Source organism: Paramormyrops kingsleyae, chromosome 10 (assembly GCF_048594095.1).
Source record: "Paramormyrops kingsleyae isolate MSU_618 chromosome 10, PKINGS_0.4, whole genome shotgun sequence".
In the NCBI taxonomy this organism is placed as follows: Eukaryota; Metazoa; Chordata; class Actinopteri; order Osteoglossiformes; family Mormyridae; genus Paramormyrops; species Paramormyrops kingsleyae.
In genome coordinates, this window is record NC_132806.1 from 9,013,311 (window position 1) to 9,035,755 (window position 22,445).

The 22,445-nt window shown below is 44.5% G+C and overlaps 1 protein-coding gene across 8 annotated transcripts; it reads left to right on the forward strand.

The window, feature by feature from the left end:
• The first annotated feature begins 9,955 nt into the window (after nucleotides 1-9,955).
• Nucleotides 9,956-21,977, forward strand: LOC140593275 (uncharacterized). Of its 8 annotated transcripts, none has more exons than XM_072717258.1 (11): nucleotides 9,959-10,127; nucleotides 10,496-10,831; nucleotides 11,911-12,270; nucleotides 19,342-19,470; nucleotides 19,690-19,755; nucleotides 19,932-20,021; nucleotides 20,181-20,288; nucleotides 20,421-20,437; nucleotides 20,518-20,593; nucleotides 21,320-21,353; nucleotides 21,645-21,977. In XM_072717258.1, the coding sequence occupies exons 1-11, from the start codon at nucleotides 10,073-10,075 to the stop codon at nucleotides 21,772-21,774; spliced, it is 1,401 nt and encodes a 466-aa protein (XP_072573359.1). In that variant the 5' UTR covers nucleotides 9,959-10,072; the 3' UTR covers nucleotides 21,775-21,977. The 8 variants fall into 8 exon arrangements, with proteins under 8 accessions (XP_072573365.1, XP_072573360.1, XP_072573362.1 ...); XM_072717260.1 differs by having other exon boundaries at nucleotides 11,977-12,270; XM_072717264.1 differs by lacking the exon at nucleotides 20,421-20,437 and having other exon boundaries at nucleotides 9,956-10,127; nucleotides 21,645-21,750.
• The last annotated feature ends 468 nt before the right edge of the window (nucleotides 21,978-22,445 follow it).

Sequence of the window (22,445 nt, forward strand, 5' to 3'; positions counted from 1 at the left end):
GGCTGGCCTCAGTCCAGCATCAAACTCAGGAAGGAAGGGATGTCTGGCTTTAACCCACACACATAGCCCATTGAGCCACGTGGCACCGGGTCAGTAATAGGGCAAGATCAACTGGGATAGCCCCAGCAAGACCTGCAGGCCAAACAGGGAAAAGGCATACAGGACAGGGACAGACAGGTACCTCCCCCTGACGAATTTGTCCAAAATATAGTGCTCAGAGAGCACACAGTAGTAACTTTGTATATACAGGGGCATCATTTAAATGGTTTATATATTATATTAAAGGTCTAGATAGGGAATGACAAAGCAATCTGACATGCAAAATGCACTGTACAGTTTATGGTGTAATAAGTAGAATTTTCATGTTACGCATATGGTACAGACTAGCAGACCGCTAATTAAGGATAGAGGTTAGGAGTGCCTATAATACTTTCACAATTTTCATATTTGCTGGGATTTTCCGGCACTAAATGTCGCAAATGTGGAGGGGCTAATGTATTTCTAATTAATTCTAATTTAAATGAGAATTTAACAGTTTTGTGACCGTTAATAATGATTAATTTATAATTATTTTGGTAATGCTTTACTTGACAGGGCACAAATAACAGTATTATGCTAATTCTTATGTATTAATTAACTACAACTAAGCCTTAGTTACATATATAATTCATGTTAATTCATCAATAATGAACCGTGACATATGTATTATCTCAAGCAGTAACTATATTTTACTACGATATCTAATTCTATAAACCTTTAATTGTGAACTACTGAAGGATGACATGAGTAACACAAGTTAAATCCTGATCTCATGTTTGTACATCACTAATGAATCATAAAATCCTATCAAAAGTAGTGACTATAATTGTTGATTTGTTCATGATTTGTACTTCAGTAGTAACTGAGTTGTTATTACTGTAAGTATTTGTGCTCCACCAAGTGTTACCGTTATTTATTATAATTACAGTGGTACCTCAGAACTCGAATTTAATCTGTTCAGAACTCTGTATCGAATCCTAAAAAGTTTGAGTTGTGATTGAATTTTCCCCATAAGAAATAATGGAAAACCAATTAGTTGATTCCCGACCCCAAAAAATTATACCTAAATATGTTTTTTTAGCATTTGAACACAAAATGAACTGGATAAAACAAGAAGAGCATATACTGTACTAAACACATCTAAGCACATTTATCAAAACAGTAATTTGTAAAGTAAGAAAATAAATGTATCCAAACAATGTGTCCTGCCCCGATCGTCCGCTCCTTCCGTGTGCCACGCCCCCTCGTTAACCCCGTGTGGAATCCCCGTGTGATCAGCTGTTTCTGGTTGTTGTCATTAGTCCTCTGTATTTTGTCCGCGTTTTCAGTTTGTTTCCCCAGTCTGGTCATTGTATTGTCCGTCTGCGTTTTGCCTGCCTTACCTGTAATTAAACCCCATATTCCCCGATACCCTGACGTCTGCGCCTTTGTCTCCGTTCCGTCCCACTCGGCACAACAATATTATTATAATTAAATGTATTCATGGTTTATTATTCATATTAAAATAATGAATAACAAATCTTTATTTTTAAATATATTTTATTATTTAATAATAATAATTACTGTTACTGTCTATCATTGTCTAAATGTATTTTTACTGTCTAAATACATGTATTCAGCTAGTATAAACATGCATGATGCTACTGTATCACAGCTAATGCCAGGCTAAGACTGAATCTTTACCCTTTGTTTCCGCTGAGAGATGTGCCGTGTGACTCATTTCCCCGCACGTACAAGTTATCTTAGGTCGGCGTTCACGGTTTGACTTCTGAGATTCAGATCGAGCTCTAGGTAATTTTTTTTTTAACTGGTTGGTTCAACTTTTAAGAAATTTGAGTTCTAATGAGTTCGAGAACTGAGGTACCACTGTATTGCTAAAAGAGTAATAGCATCCCATATATCTTTTTGTGTTATTTTGTATCTGCTACTGACGCTCCTAAATATCACAGCTCGTTTGCTGTTCACATCCCAAGGTCTTTCTTACACTTGGAGACCGGTGCTCCATCGGCCTTGGCTTTTCAATGGGGCAGTCTGGGTTAGTTTCTCAAGTTTTCTTCTTAATTTCTGTTAGTGACTTATGTGAGCTCACAGCCTTGAGTGTAGAATAAAATAGAAAGCCTTTATTGTCATTTTACTGGAGCACGGATGCTACTTGTACAACGAAATTACAGTGGCTACTTCTAAAATGCAGACATATACAGACATTACGTTTGCAATACAAACAGCATTCTGCAATAGACAGTAGTAAACAGACAAAGTAGATGCAATAACACACACTGTTAAGTATTGTATAATACTATATTAGTATATAGTATACTATAGTATAGTATTATAAAAATAAAAAATTATATTGTGTGGAGGTGCTGTGTCTTATATGTGTGTGTTCAGTGCAGTGATGGCTTGTGGGAAAAAAACTCTCTCTGAGCCTATTGGTCCTGGTCCTACTGGCCCTGTTGCGCCTGCCAGAGGGAAACAGGTGATAAGCAGGGTGAGTGCTGTGTCTGATGATCCCCTGAGCTCTACTGAGGCAGCGGGATGCATAAATGTCCTTTAGTGAGGGGAGGGGGCAGCCGATGATTTTCTGCACCATCTTGACCACTCTCTGCAGTCTCTTCCAGTCTGCCTTAGTGCAGTGGGAAAACCATACTGTGATACAGTATGTTAGGATGCTCTCAGTGGTGGAGCAGTAGAAGATTCTCACTCTCAGGAAATGCAGACTCTGTAGTGCCTTCTTGAGGGCAGCTGTGGTGTTTGCAGTCCAGGAGAGGTTGGCAGAGATCGTGGTGCCCAGGAAGGTAGAGGTGTGGACCCTCTCCACGCATTCGCCCTTGATTTAGAGGGGAAGTGGATCTGCCCTGTTTTTCCTGAAGTCCAGGATGATCTCCTTTGTCTTGGTGGTGTTCAGATGTAGGTTGTTTGCTGAGCACCTCTCAGACAGTTCCTGATCCTCGTCCCTGTAGACAGACTCATCTCCGCCTGAGATCAGCCCCACCACCGTCATGACGTCAGCAAACTTAACAAGTATGTTACTGCTGTGGGCCGGTCTGCAGTCAGAGGTGTACTGGGGGGCTCAGCCTGTGCTCAGTGTCCGGGTGGAGGAGAGATGGGGTCCGAGTCTTACTGTCTGGGGCCGATTTGTGAGGAAGTCCTTGATCCAGGAGCAGGTGAGTAGGGGGAGTCCCAGGTTATGCAGTTTGGTGATCAAGAGATTGAGGATGATGGTAACCTTAAAGGTAGAGCTGAAGTCGATGAAGAGCATTCTGATGTAGCTCTCCCGACGGCTCAGTGCAGTGTGAAGGGCGATCGCTATGGCGTCCTCGGGTCACCTGTTCGTTCTGTAGACAAACTGGGAGGGGTCGAAAGATGCGGGAGGTAGGCTTTGATGTGGTTTAGGACCAGCCGCTCTAAACACTTGGTGATGATGGGTGTTAGTGCAGCTGGTCGGAAGTCATTTAGACTATTAGTGACTGATTTTTTGATGATGGTGCCAGACTTCAGACAGGCTGGGTCTGAGTCGCATATGAGCGAAAAATCTGATTTGGGCCACATTGGTCCTGCAGTGTGAACGTAGCCTTCAAGGAGGTTTATGGATGTGGTGAGACATGACATGCAGGTGGTAGGTGTGAAAGAGGAAGATGCAGAAGACGGGAAGAGATGGATGATGTAGCTCTCCCGACCCCTAACTTAGGCGACCCCTAACTGGAGCAGCCGGAAGAAGAAGAAGCTAAGCAGGTTTGGGTCTGGCCAGTACTTGATGTCCTTCAGCTGCAATATAAAGCCCAGGTGCTGAGGTCATAAAAGATCCCTGGGCATCTTTTAAAGAGTAGGGCTGGTACCCAGATGTCCTGGCTAAAATTGCCCACTGTGGCCCTTTCAAATCTGGCCTCCTAATCATCCCCTGTATTTAAATGAATTCACTCCTGTCCCATCAGCACCTTAGCTACTGTGTGGTTACCGTACTCACGCACAATGGCTACCGTTGCATCATAGTCTGAGGAGATAGCAACACTTAAAATAAAGATGTTTCTCAACAGAAAACTTAATATTTGTTACATCTTCCCATCTTAATTAACAACTGATTTTATAAGCTGGTCAAAATAAAAAATTTAAAAACACTCTACTTAGTTATATACGTATTTTGAACAATTATTTTTGATCTCCCTTAACATCTGAAAAATATTAAGTTACTGCAACTTCAGGAAGTGAGTTTAATTCATCCTCGCTTTCTGCTTTTCTACCGCACCAGTTACGCTTCATTTGATACGGTACTTTCCCTTTCCCATTGACTTACAATTTCCGTACAGAATTTAAGGTAAGAAAAAGCCTGGTCTTAATTTAACTGACTAGTGATGTATGAATTGTTTCAGTATCGTACATCATCCAGCCCGATAATATTGTAGCTGCGCATGCATGCTGGGACATTGTATATAGACCTTTGATCTTTGATAATCTTAATGTTTGTTGTATTTCCAATTGTCGTGTGTGTGTTTGGCCATGTCCTACATGAACGCTGTCTGATCTTAGCACATCTTTAGCGTTGTATAAATTACAGTATACTTTACCGTCCAGCGTCAGACCTCCCCGTGTTTCTTGGTTGAGTTTGTGTGTTGATCTTCTTATGAACTTAACAGAAAAACTGAGCTTAATTGTTTTTAAATTGAGCCAATGGTTTTCTTTAAGTGTGGTAGTTTAAGTGGCTCCCCATTGGTTCTGTAAAGTGCTTTGGTTGCCTTGAAAAGTGCTATATCCTCCTGAGACCCCACCCATTCATTTATGTCCATTGCAGTGGACATTTTGTTTTTGCATCTATCTTTTCACTGATGTAAGGAAACATATTTATTCCTGTTGTACACTAAAGTGGACATGCTGTGAAATTTGTGAAATAAATTTATGTCCTCCAAAGACATAGAAAATCACAATTAAACTAAAACTGAAGGATACTTTTTCCTTGGGTCTCAGGAGGATATAAATGTATCTTTAATTCAATGAAAAGTGCAGCAAAGCTCTGGGTGATTCCTGTTTTAGGCCACATATTCATGTCCTCGTGTTTAACTGGCTCTTATTCTTTTATAAAATTAGACAAATCTTTATAACAAACCTATTTTATTATGTGTTTAGGTGTTTTCTATTGCTCTAACAAAGATAAATTACTATTTTTTATCTTTTTACATCTTTTTAAAGCACCATTTCTCTGGAATATGCGCTCATTTTAGCATGTCCCAATTGCAATGTATTCAACTTCCTCAGTAAATATAAACTATAAAATTATAAAAACCAAAACTTATTCTTTATTATTTTGATAGACTAGGGTATGCTACCTTTAGAGAAAGAAACAAATCTGGTGAAACTTATTTTGTTTTCTGTAATTATATAATATATTATATGTCCCCACATTCGTTTTCCACCCTGTGAGCCTCTAGTTTCTTGGCTACCTAAAAAGATTACAAATCCATACAGCCATTTCCAGGAAGTGACATCATTTGTTTTTGGGGGGAAATTCAACTGGAAGACTAAGGTAAGCTTTAACTGTCACTCTCTCCTGTATTTTACTCAGTTTTATATTACACACCGGTTTGAGGCAGCCTTAAAGTTCCACTCTGTTAGTATATATTATGGGAAATATTTATTGGAAAAAATATTTTTAAAAACATGTTAAAAATAGCTATTTAAATGCTGACCAGCTGTAGAGTGTGTGCTAGCTAAATGCTGCTCACTCAAAGAGCTACAGCTAAATTAGCTAGAAATATTCCACCCTGTTAGGTTCCACCCTGTTAGGCTATGTATGGGATATGCAGCCTACTGAGTAGAAATTGTACAAGAATATTTATTATTTTCATTAAAATGACCTGTAGATTTATTATTTGAGGGTATTTCTTGTGTATGATAATGAATAATAATGGTATAATCAAAAACTATTATTATTATTATTTTACGAGTGTATTTCTTAATTATTTATGTTACTACAGTGGTATTATTATTATTACTATTATTATTAGTTGTAGTAGTAGTATTGTTGTTGTGAATCTGAATCTACTTGTTAAGAGGCCAACTCAGTTCCACCCTGTTATATTCTATTCCACCCTGTTAGGCAATGATTTAAAAAAATATTCTAATCACAACAGTAAGTGTTTGGTATATTTGTATATTGTTTTGTTAAATGAGGTGCATATAATGCATCTACATATACTTTTATTTCTAATTAATAAAATTCCTCATACAAGACAACAAAATGGGGACAAAAAATTCACAGATTCCATTATTCTGACATTGTACTCTTCATAAAATTAAAACTGTTAATGCTACAAGAATGAAACTTTTATCATAGCAAAAGGGGCACATTGTATCCCAGAAAAGTTCAGTATTGTTTGACTTGTACATTATTTAAGCTCTGTGATTACCATGTACATGTCCCTAACAGGGTGGAAAACGTCTGGAGAAATATATAAAAAAACATCCCCTAATTATAATATTTTCAACCCCTGAGCTTGGCAAACATGCATTCCTCATAGCTAAGTATGGTATAGTCCTGACAAAATGTTTAAACCATAAAATACAATCATTCCGATTTTCAGAAAACAGACAGCCAAATATGCGGTCCAAACCCCTCTCCAACTCTAATGTGCTGCCAGTACTAACTGCTGTCTTCCGGGAACTGTTGACAGGCTCCACGACTCCCATTGCAGTTACGGTCCATTGGGGTGAAACGGATTTGACGCGACATTGTCTGCATGGCTCTAATTAATTACAAATTGGTTAAACCCTGGTGATATTTTAAAAACCGATTTGCGGCTGTTTCGCGGGATATTCACTTCAAATGAATGAACTTTTGTGTAACTGGATAATGCAGTAGTTTCCTCTTTGTGTTCATGTTGCAGGTAAAGACCGCCACCTTGTGGGTGAAATTGAACTTTGAATATATGCAATAAGTTAGCGGTTACGATTCTTTCTTTTTCATTTTTATTAGTATTTATTTGTTTGATTGTTTTTTTTTTTGTATAGCCAGTGGGAGTACCACTGATCCACTTCACCACACCTCACAGCACAGAGGACAGTCCAGCAAAACCAAAAGCATAGCCAAGTGAGTCAAGACCACTGGTGAAGACTGCACCAACTGAAGGGCTGAATGTTAGATCTGTACGTGTGTGGAGAGTGCACACAGGTTTCCTCTGGATTTACCAGTTTCCAGTCCAAAAGCATAAGGTTAAACACATTGAACGTATAGACCAGGCTTCTGCCTAGACTAGGAAAGCTTACTCCCAATAATATTGAAATTCAAATCTAAGTTTATTTAGCTAATGAGCAACAGTGCAGCATACAGAAATAGATGCAAGCAATAAAATAAATTTGTAATTATGACAATGCTGAAAATTATGTTCCACTGTGCATTCTCAGAAAAAGGGAAATGTATACCTTTGCTTGTCACTGGGGCTCCACCCTTGTGATTGTACCTTTTAAGTACAGAAATGGACATCCCAAAGGTACAATCAGCATTAATGCACCATCAATGGTACAGAAATGTCGCTCAGAGTCCATTTCTGTACCTTAAAATTACCTACAGGGAGGGGCACACTCATTACATCACCTGCTGTTTGTATTTTGTTGATGCACTACAGTGCCACAATACAGATGCTCCTCTACTTAGGAATGAGATACGTTACATACGGCCATTCGTAACTTGAAATGTTGGTAAGTCGTTATTCAACATCATTTTAAGGGTACACGCAAGTACAAAGAACTAGGATGCTGGGAGTACGCACGCTACGCTGCTGTGCGACGGGAGTAGCGGCCAGAAATCGTACTACCCGAAATTGGCGGGCAGAAAAAAAAAATTGATGTTGCGGACAGGAAACGGGAGCCCAATGAACACAATTAGGAATTACAGTCCTCTTCCTTCGTATGTCTGAAAGTTCGTAAGTTGAAAGTTCATCAGTAGAGTTGCGCCTGTAGTTTGTCTGATTGTCTTGTCTGACTTTGCACTGCATCTCGGTCTCCCAGAGAGGGAGTCTGGGGCACACCATCCGTGGCCGCTGTGCCGTCCCCTCGGGGCTCACCTTGCCCAGCGGGTCCCTTAGGGCCTTCCTGTTCCTGTTCCTGCCCTCTTCCCTATTCTCATCCTTCATGTTCCCTTTTTCCCTTAGGTCCTTGCCCTGCAGTCCCAGCAGTGTCCCCCCAGTCCCGCAGCCCTGGAAGTATCCCTCTTTGGCTGCCCTGCAGCGCCTCTCGGCCCCCGGTCCTACCACCCCCTTGGCTCCACCTGGTCCTGCTGGCCTCCGGGGGGGCTCATGTCCCAGGGTCCCCTCCCCGGTCTGCCTGGGGGGTACTGTCACGCCCTGCATTCCTGCCCCCTTGTTCTTTCCTCAGTGTGGCTCGTTAGACCCTCACCTGTTACTAATTTGTCATACCTCTCGTTTCAGCCCTCGTGTGATTCACACCAGATGCCTTTTGAATCAAAATATATTTTGATGTATTTTTGCCCCTACCTCTGGAAGTCGTGATGCAGGGTGGACTGTAACTGCTTTGGATCCTCAGTTTCTCCTGCAGGGACACCACTGTGAATTCACAGAATCTTAAGAAGCATGAAAAGCAGATATGGAAAAAACACTCAGGAGGTCAGGGGGACTGGAGAGACAGAAGACAGCGACTTATAAATGTGTGTCTGTATCTCTCATGAAAAGAACGAAGGATGGTTCATATACCAGTTTTCCAAGGTTGGATACATGAAGTGCAATGATTCTATTCTACTTGTGTTCTGGGTAAAAAATAAAATAAAAGCTCACCAATAAAAAAAAAAATCATTTACTACACAATCCGCTAGACGGCACAATTAGCACTGTGTACAAATTAGCACTGATCATAAGTGCTTCATAAAGACAAAGAACCATAATGTGAGGACCTAAGCTGAAATTATATATGCAAGGGAAAACAATGTGACAGATTTCATGAAACATGCTTAACATTCTCAGGAATATAACAGCAATTCTCCAAACAGCTCATGCATACAGCACAATGGGGTTTAGATACAAAAAGTCATATTTCACTCACAACAATTAACTCATGTCTCGAAAGCAAATAATTCAATCAATGAATGTCATTATATGCATGAACTTCTTTGAACTGTTTTGTCTAGTTGTGAGAATGTTTCGTAAAATGTGCCAAAGCAAGCGAGAAAAGCTGTAACACAAGAACAACAAAATGGCAACACAATCATGGACTGTGGGAACCATAAATACAATGATGCCATATCACAACATTTTATGGGACATATTCTTTAATGATTATGAAAGTTTGGTGAAATATTTTGCATGTGGTGAACAATACGATGATCACTTACATAAATACACTGCTCTTCTTCACAGCAGGAGACAGGGCAGACGGATAATGAGGTGACTATGGTGAGAGAACCAACACCAACGACGGTGGAACATCATTTGAGAAAATGTATCAAAGCAATCGAGAAAAACTGTAAATGTCATTTGATCAGAAAAGCCCCAGAGGAGGTTGCCCCCATTTCTCTTGCCTCTTGTATTATTATATTGTGCTGTGATAGCTTTCAAAAGAAAGCGAATTAACTAAATGAATTATGAACATAACTGCAAAACAATATAACTCAGGGGAACTTATATCTAAAGCCTTTACTTTTCCTTGCAAAAGTATTCAAACGCTTGATAAAATCACACATTTTATTGGGTAACAAAATTATGCTTTAATATTTCTTTCCGCCAGATATTTAGAGTCAAAATTAGTCTTGTTTCGGTTTAAGTTTTTCAATTCTACCAGTAGTTTGAACTCTCAAACCCCCACACTGCATTCCTGCCCCCCAAGATTGTAAAAAAGGAAGCGATGAAGATGATGGGGTGATTGCCCTTCTGGTCATTTTGGCTCTTTCAAAAATATTAAGCAGGAAATAAGTATTTTTAAAAATGGGAAATGTACCCTAGCGTGACCGACAGAATAGATGAAGTACGCTTGAGAGGATTTGCTGTTGGCAGTGAGGCTGGGCTTTTCTCCACGGACGCTCGCCTGTGAGAACATCATGAGGGGCCTCAGCAGCCTGACCTGTGCAATCAAACTCCTTCTCCTGCTCGCAGGTAAACACTCGCCAAACTCACAGCCAATCTGGGCTTCTGGTCGCGGCTGGATGCACACTGCACCCGAACCACCGTCCCTGCAGGCGATGGGATACCTCATTCAAAGAGCAAATGGTCAATGGTTGAATTTTAAAGGTATCTGAAAGTCTTTGGGATTCCAGCCTTTGCTGTATGGAAATGTCCAACACTTTTCTCAGATCTCAAGTACAAAGAGAGGCAAACACCTTAACCCTTTGCTCTTACAGTTATCACAGTAAGTTCTTTTCTGTGATGGAGCCAATAATGATGTTTGCAAACCATTACTAGAGATGCAATTCTGACAAAAAAAAATATCTATATCATTGTTACTTCCTTTAATCTCTCTGCAGTGAGTGAATCTTCAGCACAGACGATCACTGGGTTCGCTGGGAGGAGAGTCACCCTGCCTTGCAAATATAATGGCAATTATTACGGCCGTCTGCCTGCGTGCTGGGGACGAGGTGCGGTGCCACTACGAGGCTGCAGTAACAGGATCATCAGTACCAACGGGCGAATAGTGACTTTCAGAAGCAGTGCCAGATACCTGTTAGAGATCAGCCAGGGCGATGTCTCCCTGACCATTCTCAATGCTGTGGAAAGTGACTCTGGGACGTACGGATGCCGTGTGGATATTCCAGGACTGTTTAATGACCTGAAAAGAAATGTCTTTCTAATGATTCTGAAAGGTAAGCAGTCATAGCATTCACACATTTTTGCACTGTGTTGTGGTCCACATGGCTTCTGCAACCCTAACACCTCAAAGTAATGGATGTGTTAATAATTTCCCTTCCTCCAGCTCCCAGACAACAATTAAGGAACATAAGTCTTAGGACATAGATTAGCACTAACAATCATCCATCCATCTTGTGTAATAGCTTGTCTTATTTTGGGCAGCAGGGGGGTTGCAGCGTACCGATACAGGGCAGGGAACAATCCAGGACAGGATTCCAACCCTGTAGTTTTTTGATTGCAGTCACAGATTTTTACAAGATTAAAATTTCCCTTGTGGGGACTGAAAAAAAGGTCCCCGCAACATCAAAATAACAGCCTTGTATCACATTTTGGACACAGTTGGTCCCCACATTGTAATATATAGCTGGACCACACACACACAGTTTGGTATCTCCATTTAACCTCAGCATGTTTTTGGACTGGGGGGGGGGCTGGAATACCCAGAGGAAACCCCACAGCAACACAGCGAGAACATGCAAACTCCACACACACACGTGGCTATGGCAGAGACTAGAAGGCTAGTAACAGAGCTGTTAGACACCAGTGCTAATCACTGTACCACTGTGCTGAGCCTACTAGCAATCACATACAAGGAATACCTCCATTCATAAAAAAACTCACCTGTTCATAAATATGTAACATAATACATAAATATAGCATTCAGCACATAGCTACCTTTACAATTTTAGCAAGAATCTCTTTGAGCACCAAGATGAGCTTCTGTTAACTTGCTTCCTACTGTGTCTCTTTGTTCAGCTATTTTTTCCATTTGGTCCAATTTCATCACAGCAGGTTATATTGAGTTGGTTAGTGTATCAAACATTGAAAAGGCAGCTGTTATGGCTCCCTGTCCTCATGCAGCCTGTCCCTGTTTCACAAATATGAGGTCTGTTCGATATCTGAAGCCTAGTTGCCGATACAGAGGCGGATGTAGGGAACGCACCTCAACTCATGTCATCCACATCATTTTATTTTCCTTACCAGTCATTCCCATGAACCTGAATTGCCATCAATTGTGTTGCTACCTCTATAGCACCTCCAACGACAACACAGGCTCCCGTGACATCAACTGCGCCGACAGAGCCTCAGACCACTACAGGACCTCCAACGACAACACAGGCTCCCGTGACATCAACTGCGCCGACAGAGCCTCAGACCACTACAGGACCTCCAACGACAACACAGGCTCCCGTGACATCAACTGCACTGACAGAGCCTCAGACCACTACAGGACCTCCAACGACAACACAGGCTCCCGTGACATCAACTGCGCCGACAGAGCCTCAGACCACTACAGGACCTCCAATGACAACATGGACACCCATGTGGTCTATTTGGCCAACAGACCCACAGACCACAAGGACACTGACCAGTACAGCCATGGACACTCATGGTATAACTTCCATCACTGCCTCCATTACACTGATTTATCATCAGCATGTGCATATATACCGCTTCTAAAAGAGCACCCATCTGTTCTCTTGGACCTTCTAATGGTGCACAGACACAGACACACACAGACACAAACACACACAGACATACTCTCAGTGGCCACTTTATTAGTTACACCTATCTAGTACTGGGTGGGACCGTCATTTGCCAGAACCACTTCAAGATTCAAAAATTTTTGTGAGATGCCTTTCTGCACGCTACTGCTCTACTGAGCTGCTGTTTTTGCATTCGTGAACTTCCTGTTAGCTCTAAGGAGTCCCTCATTAACAAGGTGCTTTTGGCCACAGAACTACCCCTGACTGGGTGTTTTTGTTAATCCTATCATTATACAGCAGTCACGGTAGTTTGTGAAAATACCAGGACAGTGGCTGTTTCTGACATGCTGGAACCACCAAGTCTGGTACCAGCAATCATACCATCTTTAACTTCACTTGGATCATGCATCTAGGCCAATCTAAAGTTTAGTCGAACAATTTCTCTTCCTCTCAAATGCATCTGCCTTCTTTACATAATGATTTGCAGCCACATTTGCACGTTTCATATTAGCTCTTTGTTAGAGCAGGGTTTTTGTGATAACGAGCGGATATAGAGTTATCCTACAAGTGATTTGTGCGGGCTGCCATCTTGGAGCACCGCTATAACTACAATGGCACTTTGCAGCCTGGTGACGGCGGCTGACAATGACAGCAGCATGAATAGATGGAATGACGGCGTCAGACAGAGTACCCTATACGGATGGCAATTGTCGCGTTATTCAAATTTTACAAGTTCATTAGACATAGGTTACCTAGAAATACAGAAAAAACGCCACATACTGTACTCACTTCAATTACTCATGTGTTGCGTTAACCATTACATACCAGTCACATCAGTAACAAAAAATGAAAATACAAATTTCTGTTTTCATAAGTATTCAAAATTATTTCATTAATTGTTTGGCCTCTGGTAAGCAACAGAATGCCAACTACAGGTCGGTCACAGAGTTTTAAAGTTACCTGAGCTCCGGATGGTTCGGGCAAATATTACACACTGGGCCAGACAATGCACACATTATTCTAAAAGGACCTGTCCGATACTCACAGCCCATTAACAACCACCAAAAGCCTGAAGTAGCTGTGAATTCTGGCATTCTGTGCAACGTCACGACCAAAGCTCTCAAGTTGTTTACAAGCAGGAAGGAATACTATAGGTTTCTATTAAAAATCTTGAATAGAGTCATAATTTTAAAACACAATAAAAGTATATCTATATAAAGGGTATTCTACCATCCCATATCTCATTTTGAAAATATATCGACATACTGTAAAAATTTAATATACCTCCTAGCTCTATTAGAGAATGGATAAATAACTCTGCTAAAGGCTAAAGGCTTGTGTGTTTTTCACTCACTTTTTCTCCAAAGTTGTAGTTTTCCGCTACTGTTTAAGCAGCCAATGACAATACAAGTTCTTCCTGCTTTCCTGGGCATGTATGTCAAAGTAACGTTAAATAATATATTACACTATGAGGACAGTTTCCATTCACATGCATGTATATTTGTGGGGAGATGCCACTGCAGTAATGGTGGCTATTTTACTTCCGGATTACTCTATAGTAGTGTTTCCCAACCCGGTCCTCAGGGACCCACAGATGGTCCACGTTTTTGCTCCCTCCTGGCTCCCGCAAAAATGTGGACTGTCTGGCAGGGAGCTGAGCAGGAGCAAAAATGTGGACTGTCTGGCAGGGAGCTGAGCAGAGCAAAAATGTGGACTGTCTGGCAGGGAGCTGAGCAGGAGCAAAAATGTGGACTGTCTGGCAGGGAGCTGAGCAGGAGCAAAAATGTGGACTGTCTGGCAGGGAGCTGAGCAGGAGCAAAAATGTGGACTGTCTGGCAGGGAGCTGAGCAGGAACGAAAATGTGGACTGTCTGGCAGGGAGCTGAGCAGGAGCAAAAATGTGGACTGTCTGGCAGGGAGCTGAGCAGAGCAAAAATGTGGACTGTCTGGCAGGGAGCTGAGCAGGAGCAAAAATGTGGACTGTCTGGCAGGGAGCTGAGCAGAGCGAAAATGTGGACTGTCTGGCAGGGAGCTGAGCAGAGCAAAAATGTGGACTGTCTGGCAGGGAGCTGAGCAGGAGCAAAAATGTGGACTGTCTGGCAGGGAGCTGAGCAGGAGCAAAAATGTGGACTGTCTGGCAGGGAGCTGAGCAGAGCAAAAATGTGGACTGTCTGGCAGGGAGCTGAGCAGGAGCAAAAATGTGGACTGTCTGGCAGGGAGCTGAGCAGGAACGAAAATGTGGACTGTCTGGCAGGGAGCTGAGCAGGAGCAAAAATGTGGACTGTCTGGCAGGGAGCTGAGCAGGAGCGAAAATGTGGACTGTCTGGCAGGGAGCTGAGCAGAGCAAAAATGTGGACTGTCTGGCAGGGAGCTGAGCAGGAGCAAAAATGTGGACTGTCTGGCAGGGAGCCGAGCAGGAGCAAAAATGTGGACTGTCTGGCAGGGAGCCGAGCAGAGCAAAAATGTGGACTGTCTGGCAGGGAGCTGAGCAGGAGCAAAAATGTGGACTGTCTGGCAGGGAGCTGAGCAGGAGCAAAAATGTGGACTGTCTGGCAGGGAGCCGAGCAGAGCAAAAATGTGGACTGTCTGGCAGGGAGCCGAGCAGGAACGAAAATGTGGACTGTCTGGCAGGGAGCTGAGCAGGAGCAAAAATGTGGACTGTCTGGCAGGGAGCTGAGCAGGAGCAAAAATGTGGACTGTCTGGCAGGGAGCTGAGCAGAGCGAAAATGTGGACTGTCTGGCAGGGAGCTGAGCAGGAGCAAAAATGTGGACTGTCTGGCAGGGAGCTGAGCAGAGCAAAAATGTGGACTGTCTGGCAGGGAGCTGAGCAGGAGCAAAAATGTGGACTGTCTGGCAGGGAGCTGAGCAGGAGCAAAAATGTGGACTGTCTGGCAGGGAGCTGAGCAGGAGCAAAAATGTGGACTGTCTGGCAGGGAGCTTTGCAGAGCAAAAATGTGGACTGTCTGGCAGGGAGCTGAGCAGGAGCAAAAATGTGGACTGTCTGGCAGGGAGCTTTGCAGAGCAAAAATGTGGACTGTCTGGCAGGGAGCCGAGCAGGAGCAAAAATGTGGACTGTCTGGCAGGGAGCTGAGCAGGAACGAAAATGTGGACTGTCTGGCAGGGAGCCGAGCAGGAGCAAAAATGTGGACTGTCTGGCAGGGAGCCGAGCAGGAGCAAAAATGTGGACTGTCTGGCAGGGAGCCGAGCAGGAGCAAAAATGTGGACTGTCTGGCAGGGAGCTGAGCAGAGCAAAAATGTGGACTGTCTGGCAGGGAGCTGAGCAGGAGCAAAAATGTGGACTGTCTGGCAGGGAGCTGAGCAGGAGCAAAAATGTGGACTGTCTGGCAGGGAGCTGAGCAGGAGCAAAAATGTGGACTGTCTGGCAGGGAGCTGAGCAGGAGCAAAAATGTGGACTGTCTGGCAGGGAGCTGAGCAGAGCAAAAATGTGGACTGTCTGGCAGGGAGCTGAGCAGGAGCAAAAATGTGGACTGTCTGGGAGGGAGCCGAGCAGGAGCAAAAATGTGGACTGTCTGGCAGGGAGCCGAGCAGGAGCAAAAATGTGGACTGTCTGGCAGGGAGCTGAGCAGGAGCAAAAATGTGGACTGTCTGGCAGGGAGCTGAGCAGAGCAAAAATGTGGACTGTCTGGCAGGGAGCTGAGCAGGAGCAAAAATGTGGACTGTCTGGCAGGGAGCTGAGCAGGAACGAAAATGTGGACTGTCTGGCAGGGAGCTGAGCAGAGCAAAAATGTGGACTGTCTGGCAGGGAGCTGAGCAGGAACGAAAATGTGGACTGTCTGGCAGGGAGCTGAGCAGGAGCAAAAATGTGGACTGTCTGGCAGGGAGCTGAGCAGGAGCAAAAATGTGGACTGTCTGGCAGGGAGCTGAGCAGGAGCAAAAATGTGGACTGTCTGGCAGGGAGCTGAGCAGGAGCAAAAATGTGGACTGTCTGGCAGGGAGCTGAGCAGGAGCAAAAATGTGGACTGTCTGGCAGGGAGCTGAGCAGAGCAAAAATGTGGACTGTCTGGCAGGGAGCTGAGCAGAGCAAAAATGTGGACTGTCTGGCAGGGAGCCGAGCAGGAGCAAAAATGTGGACTGTCTGGCAAGGAGCCGAGCAGGAGCAAAAATGTGGACTGTCTGGCAGGGAGCCGAGCAGAGCAAAAATGTGGACTGTCTGGCAGGGAGCCGAGCAGGAACGAAAATGTGGACTGTCTGGCAGGGAGCTGAGCAGGAGCAAAAATGTGGACTGTCTGGCAGGGAGCTGAGCAGGAGCAAAAATGTGGACTGTCTGGCAGGGAGCTGAGCAGGAACGAAAATGTGGACTGTCTGGCAGGGAGCTGAGCAGAGCAAAAATGTGGACTGTCTGGCAGGGAGCTGAGCAGGAGCAAAAATGTGGACTGTCTGGCAGGGAGCTGAGCAGGAGCAAAAATGTGGACTGTCTGGCAGGGAGCCGAGCAGGAGCAAAAATGTGGACTGTCTGGCAGGGAGCCGAGCAGGAGCAAAAATGTGGACTGTCTGGCAGGGAGCTGAGCAGAGTAAAAATGTGGACTGTCTGGCAGGGAGCTGAGCAGGAGCAAAAATGTGGACTGTCTGGCAGGGAGCTGAGCAGAGCAAAAATGTGGACTGTCTGGCAGGGAGCTGAGCAGGAGCAAAAATGTGGACTGTCTGGCAGGGAGCTGAGCAGAGCGAAAATGTGGACTGTCTGGCAGGGAGCTGAGCAGGAGCAAAAATGTGGACTGTCTGGCAGGGAGCTGAGCAGAGCGAAAATGTGGACTGTCTGGCAGGGAGCTGAGCAGGAGCAAAAATGTGGACTGTCTGGCAGGGAGCTGAGCAGGAGCAAAAATGTGGACTGTCTGGCAGGGAGCTGAGCAGGAGCAAAAATGTGGACTGTCTGGCAGGGAGCTGAGCAGAGCAAAAATGTGGACTGTCTGGCAGGGAGCTGAGCAGGAGCAAAAATGTGGACTGTCTGGCAGGGAGCTGAGCAGGAACGAAAATGTGGACTGTCTGGCAGGGAGCTGAGCAGGAGCAAAAATGTGGACTGTCTGGCAGGGAGCTGAGCAGGAGCGAAAATGTGGACTGTCTGGCAGGGAGCTGAGCAGAGCAAAAATGTGGACTGTCTGGCAGGGAGCTGAGCAGGAGCAAAAATGTGGACTGTCTGGCAGGGAGCTGAGCAGAGCGAAAATGTGGACTGTCTGGCAGGGAGCTGAGCAGGAGCAAAAATGTGGACTGTCTGGCAGGGAGCTGAGCAGGAGCGAAAATGTGGACTGTCTGGCAGGGAGCTGAGCAGAGCAAAAATGTGGACTGTCTGGCAGGGAGCTGAGCAGAGCGAAAATGTGGACTGTCTGGCAGGGAGCTGAGCAGGAGCAAAAATGTGGACTGTCTGGCAGGGAGCTGAGCAGGAGCAAAAATGTGGACTGTCTGGCAGGGAGCTGAGCAGAGCAAAAATGTGGACTGTCTGGCAGGGAGCTGAGCAGGAGCAAAAATGTGGACTGTCTGGCAGGGAGCTGAGCAGGAACGAAAATGTGGACTGTCTGGCAGGGAGCTGAGCAGGAGCAAAAATGTGGACTGTCTGGCAGGGAGCTGAGCAGGAGCAAAAATGTGGACTGTCTGGCAGGGAGCTGAGCAGAGCAAAAATGTGGACTGTCTGGCAGGGAGCTGAGCAGGAGCAAAAATGTGGACTGTCTGGCAGGGAGCTGAGCAGGAGCAAAAATGTGGACTGTCTGGCAGGGAGCTGAGCAGAGCGAAAATGTGGACTGTCTGGCAGGGAGCTGAGCAGGAGCAAAAATGTGGACTGTCTGGCAGGGAGCTGAGCAGGAGCGAAAATGTGGACTGTCTGGCAGGGAGCTGAGCAGAGCAAAAATGTGGACTGTCTGGCAGGGAGCTGAGCAGAGCGAAAATGTGGACTGTCTGGCAGGGAGCTGAGCAGGAGCAAAAATGTGGACTGTCTGGCAGGGAGCTGAGCAGGAGCAAAAATGTGGACTGTCTGGCAGGGAGCTGAGCAGAGCAAAAATGTGGACTGTCTGGCAGGGAGCTGAGCAGGAGCAAAAATGTGGACTGTCTGGCAGGGAGCTGAGCAGGAACGAAAATGTGGACTGTCTGGCAGGGAGCTGAGCAGGAGCAAAAATGTGGACTGTCTGGCAGGGAGCTGAGCAGGAGCAAAAATGTGGACTGTCTGGCAGGGAGCTGAGCAGAGCAAAAATGTGGACTGTCTGGCAGGGAGCTGAGCAGGAGCAAAAATGTGGACTGTCTGGCAGGGAGCTGAGCAGGAGCAAAAATGTGGACTGTCTGGCAGGGAGCTGAGCAGAGCAAAAATGTGGACTGTCTGGCAGGGAGCTGAGCAGGAGCAAAAATGTGGACTGTCTGGCAGGGAGCTGAGCAGGAGCAAAAATGTGGACTGTCTGGCAGGGAGCCGAGCAGAGGAAAAATGTGGACTGTCTGGCAGGGAGCTGAGCAGGAACGAAAATGTGTACTGTCTGGCAGGGAGCTGAGCAGGAGCAAAAATGTGGACTGTCTGGCAGGGAGCTGAGCAGGAGCGAAAATGTGGACTGTCTGGCAGGGAGCTGAGCAGGAGCAAAAATGTGGACTGTCTGGCAGGGAGCTGAGCAGGAGCAAAAATGTGGACTGTCTGGCAGGGAGCCGAGCAGAGCAAAAATGTGGACTGTCTGGCAGGGAGCCGAGCAGAGCAAAAATGTGGACTGTCTGGCAGGGAGCTGAGCAGGAGCAAAAATGTGGACTGTCTGGCAGGGAGCCGAGCAGGAGCAAAAATGTGGACTGTCTGGCAGGGAGCCGAGCAGAGCAAAAATGTGGACTGTCTGGCAGGGAGCTGAGCAGGAGCAAAAATGTGGACTGTCTGGCAGGGAGCTGAGCAGGAGCAAAAATGTGGACAGCCTGTGGGTCCCCAAGAACTGGGTTGGGAAACACTGCTCTATACCTTTCAAAGTGACCACTGAATGTAAATCTCTTTTACCAATGTCTCTCCAGAAAGTTTAACGACAATACAGCCAGTGCTTACTACAGACTGGCTGACAGACCCAGAGACCACGAGTACCCTGACCAGTACAGAAACAGAAACCCATGGTTCCAGTGCTGTCTTCATTACAGTCCTTACTGGTATCCATTTTGGAGTTGGTTAAACACCTTTATTTAGAAATATGTCTGACAATTCACACATTAAACCGATTGTTGTCTTTGAAACCTGTGTGAGACAAATGACAAAATTGTACTTTAACAGATATATTAAACTTTTAACTTGATTTGGGCAATTTGGATGTGATGTCGGAATAATATGAACGATTGAGTGTGTTTGTGTTAACCCCTGTGTCTCTGCAGAATCACCAGCCGCAATGACCGACCCACAGACAAGGACACTGACCAGTACAGCTGTCAACACTCATGGTATAACTTTCATTATGGTCAAATATCAGCTTTCTATGGATATACAGCAATTCTAAAGGGTCACCTGACTCTCACTGTCCTCTTGGACTTCCTGAAGATGTATGCACACTCAGATATGTTAATGTATTCCTCATGGATTTTATGAATATATATGCATTTTGTCAATATCGCTACAGAACCTCCGACAACACATCCTGGGATATCAAGTAGGCTGACAGACTCACAGACCACAAGGGCACTGACTACTACAGCAACAGACACTCATGGTATAACTTCCACACTGCCCCTATTACACCCACATATCATATTTCTCTGCTCTGTGCAGTTTACACACAGCTTCTGAAGCATCGTGCCGCCGTTCTATTGCCATCTGTTGAAAACATGTTATCTTCTGAACCATATTTCTTGCAATATCGATTTCCCAGCATCACGTCGTCCCTCGCATGCAGCAGCAGCATCTCCTGCATCGTCGCTCCGACGATCCATGAAAGACAACACCGAAATGCAGACTATCGCAGACACTGAGAGAAAAGGTATCTACCTTACTGGCTATATTGCATTACAATCATGAAACCTAAGAATTAACTTGACTATGGTTTATTCTATGGAAACATCATTTAATTTTACGGAAAATACAACATGTTTCTTTTACTTGCTCATTGCAGAACTAAAGCATCTGGACGTGAGTATTCAAGAACCATTCATACCAACGGAAGAATATTTCTACACGGAAACACAGATCAAAGATGCCGTGTTTTTCAGGTTCTGAATCTGAGCTTCTGGATTCTGGTACCGGGGTTAACCTTGTTTCTGGGGGCCGTGGGCCTGATCTTGTGGTGTAAGTATGCAGACGTTCATGTGCACAGAGGCGCGTCTCAGAGAAGCCATAATGATGTGTGTTTTCTAAACAGCGGTACCCAGATACTGTAACAGTCATTTTGGCTTTAGGGCAGGCCGTGGTAACATTCAAAACTCCTTTCTTTCAGTTTTTCATCATGGGGATCATGACAACTGCACAACAGTTAAAAAATAACAATGTTACTTTCATAGCTACATATTAATAAAATTATTTGTCAGGTATTTTCTTCTTTAAAATTTCATCTAACAATCCTTCTATGAAACTGGCCAGCTGAGTTCAGTGAAGAGGTGCATGACTTTGAAGGTTAGGTTGCTAGGCCTCTGACCAGAAGGTTGCTGGTTCAAATCCTGGGGTCAGCAGAGAGAGCAAGGTCCTTAAGCCCAAATAGCTGACCCTGCCTTGGTCCCCACAATGTAATATAAACCTAATCCACACACATAAACCTGTCATCATATCTTTGTGGGGACCATTCATTAATATGGGGAAAATGATAATGCTACTGTAACTACAACAACCTTAACCCCTACCCAACCTTAACCATAAGTAACCAAACAAAATATATTTGCATTTTTAGTTTTTTGATTGCAGTATAGATTTTTAGAAAACTGAAGTTTCCCTTATGGGGACCAGGAAACAAAATCGTACAGAAACGTCAGCAAATTCTCAGTGAATAAAAGGATTTTCTCACTCATTTTCTCAACAAAGGTAAACAGAGGAAAATGGGCAGCTTATCCATTCCGTAAGTACTGTACTCTCTCTTTAACTGTTTCAGTGGGATAGATCTGGCAGAGGGTTCAGCAGGATTAATTACACTGAGATATAAGATGGCCTCCTTTGTCTCACAGCATGTTAGTTGCCTCGTGTTTATTTCTCAGGTCTTCATGAATGCTGTTGGAGGTTATTTTCAATGAGTTAACAAACGCTAGAGTCTGTACGGCGCTCTTTTAGCCAAACTACAGGCCATGTCCCAAGATGCCGTGTGCGGCCCTTGACCACAAAGGGTAACTGCATCTCCTTTCCTGGTGTTCAGGTCACTGATAGTGCACAGCGCAGAAGACTGCGAGACCCTGGACATCGGCCGCAGCCACGAGACGTCACACATAGTAATGCAGGACATGGAGAAAAACGGGAAGGAGTCTGATCCTATGCTGCTTCCTTAAAGCCTCTGTCACTCAGAGTTATTGGATTACTTGTTTTGCTTAATGCTAAATCAGTGACTTTGATTTCCTCAATGCAAATGCTCTGAGAATCAGTAATTGCCAGTAAAATAACTAATTACCACTAATTATATTCACAAGCTAGCTGTTCTACTAGAGTATTCCAATACTGTAACAGATGTTAAAAGTAAAACAGTTATTATCAAGATACAGAATCTCTTTTTTTAACACTTGTGTTATACGCTGGTCAGCCATCCAGGAGGAGTTGGGGTTTAGGGCTGAAGGACCCAATGGTGATAGGATTACTCTGCCAGCCACAGGATTCAAACCCAGCACCATCCAGACACTAACCTAGTGTGCCACACGCTGCCCCACTTGTGTTTCACCTTAGGGTTACAATTGGAAAATATAAAGGATGCAGTAAAATACAATAAAACTGTTTAAGGGTGAGGGAAGACACCACAATTAGCATTTCCACCCGTCATTTCCATACACACACTTACTTTTTGATATTTTCAGTATTTTTGCATTCTTACCTACAGCGCTTACCCTGGACAGGGTGACAGGGGGCCTGCGGTCTGTCCCGGGCAGCATAGAGACCAAGGCAGGGGACACCCTGGATGCCGAGCCAGTCCATTGCCGGGCTCACACACACACAATTTTGTAATTATATC

What these genes read in the sequence shown, in the direction of transcription:
- LOC140593275 (XM_072717258.1), top strand. Translation starts at nt 10,073, where the DNA reads ATGAGGGGCCTCAGCAGCCTGACCTGTGCAATCAAACTCCTTCTCCTG. An exon ending in CTTTCTAATGATTCTGAAAG is followed by an intron (nt 10,832 to 11,910) that starts GTAAGCAGTCAT and finishes CTACCTCTATAG; the next exon opens with CACCTCCAACGACAACACAG. An exon ending in TACAGCCATGGACACTCATG is followed by an intron (nt 12,271 to 19,341) that starts GTATAACTTCCA and finishes ATGTCTCTCCAG; the next exon opens with AAAGTTTAACGACAATACAG.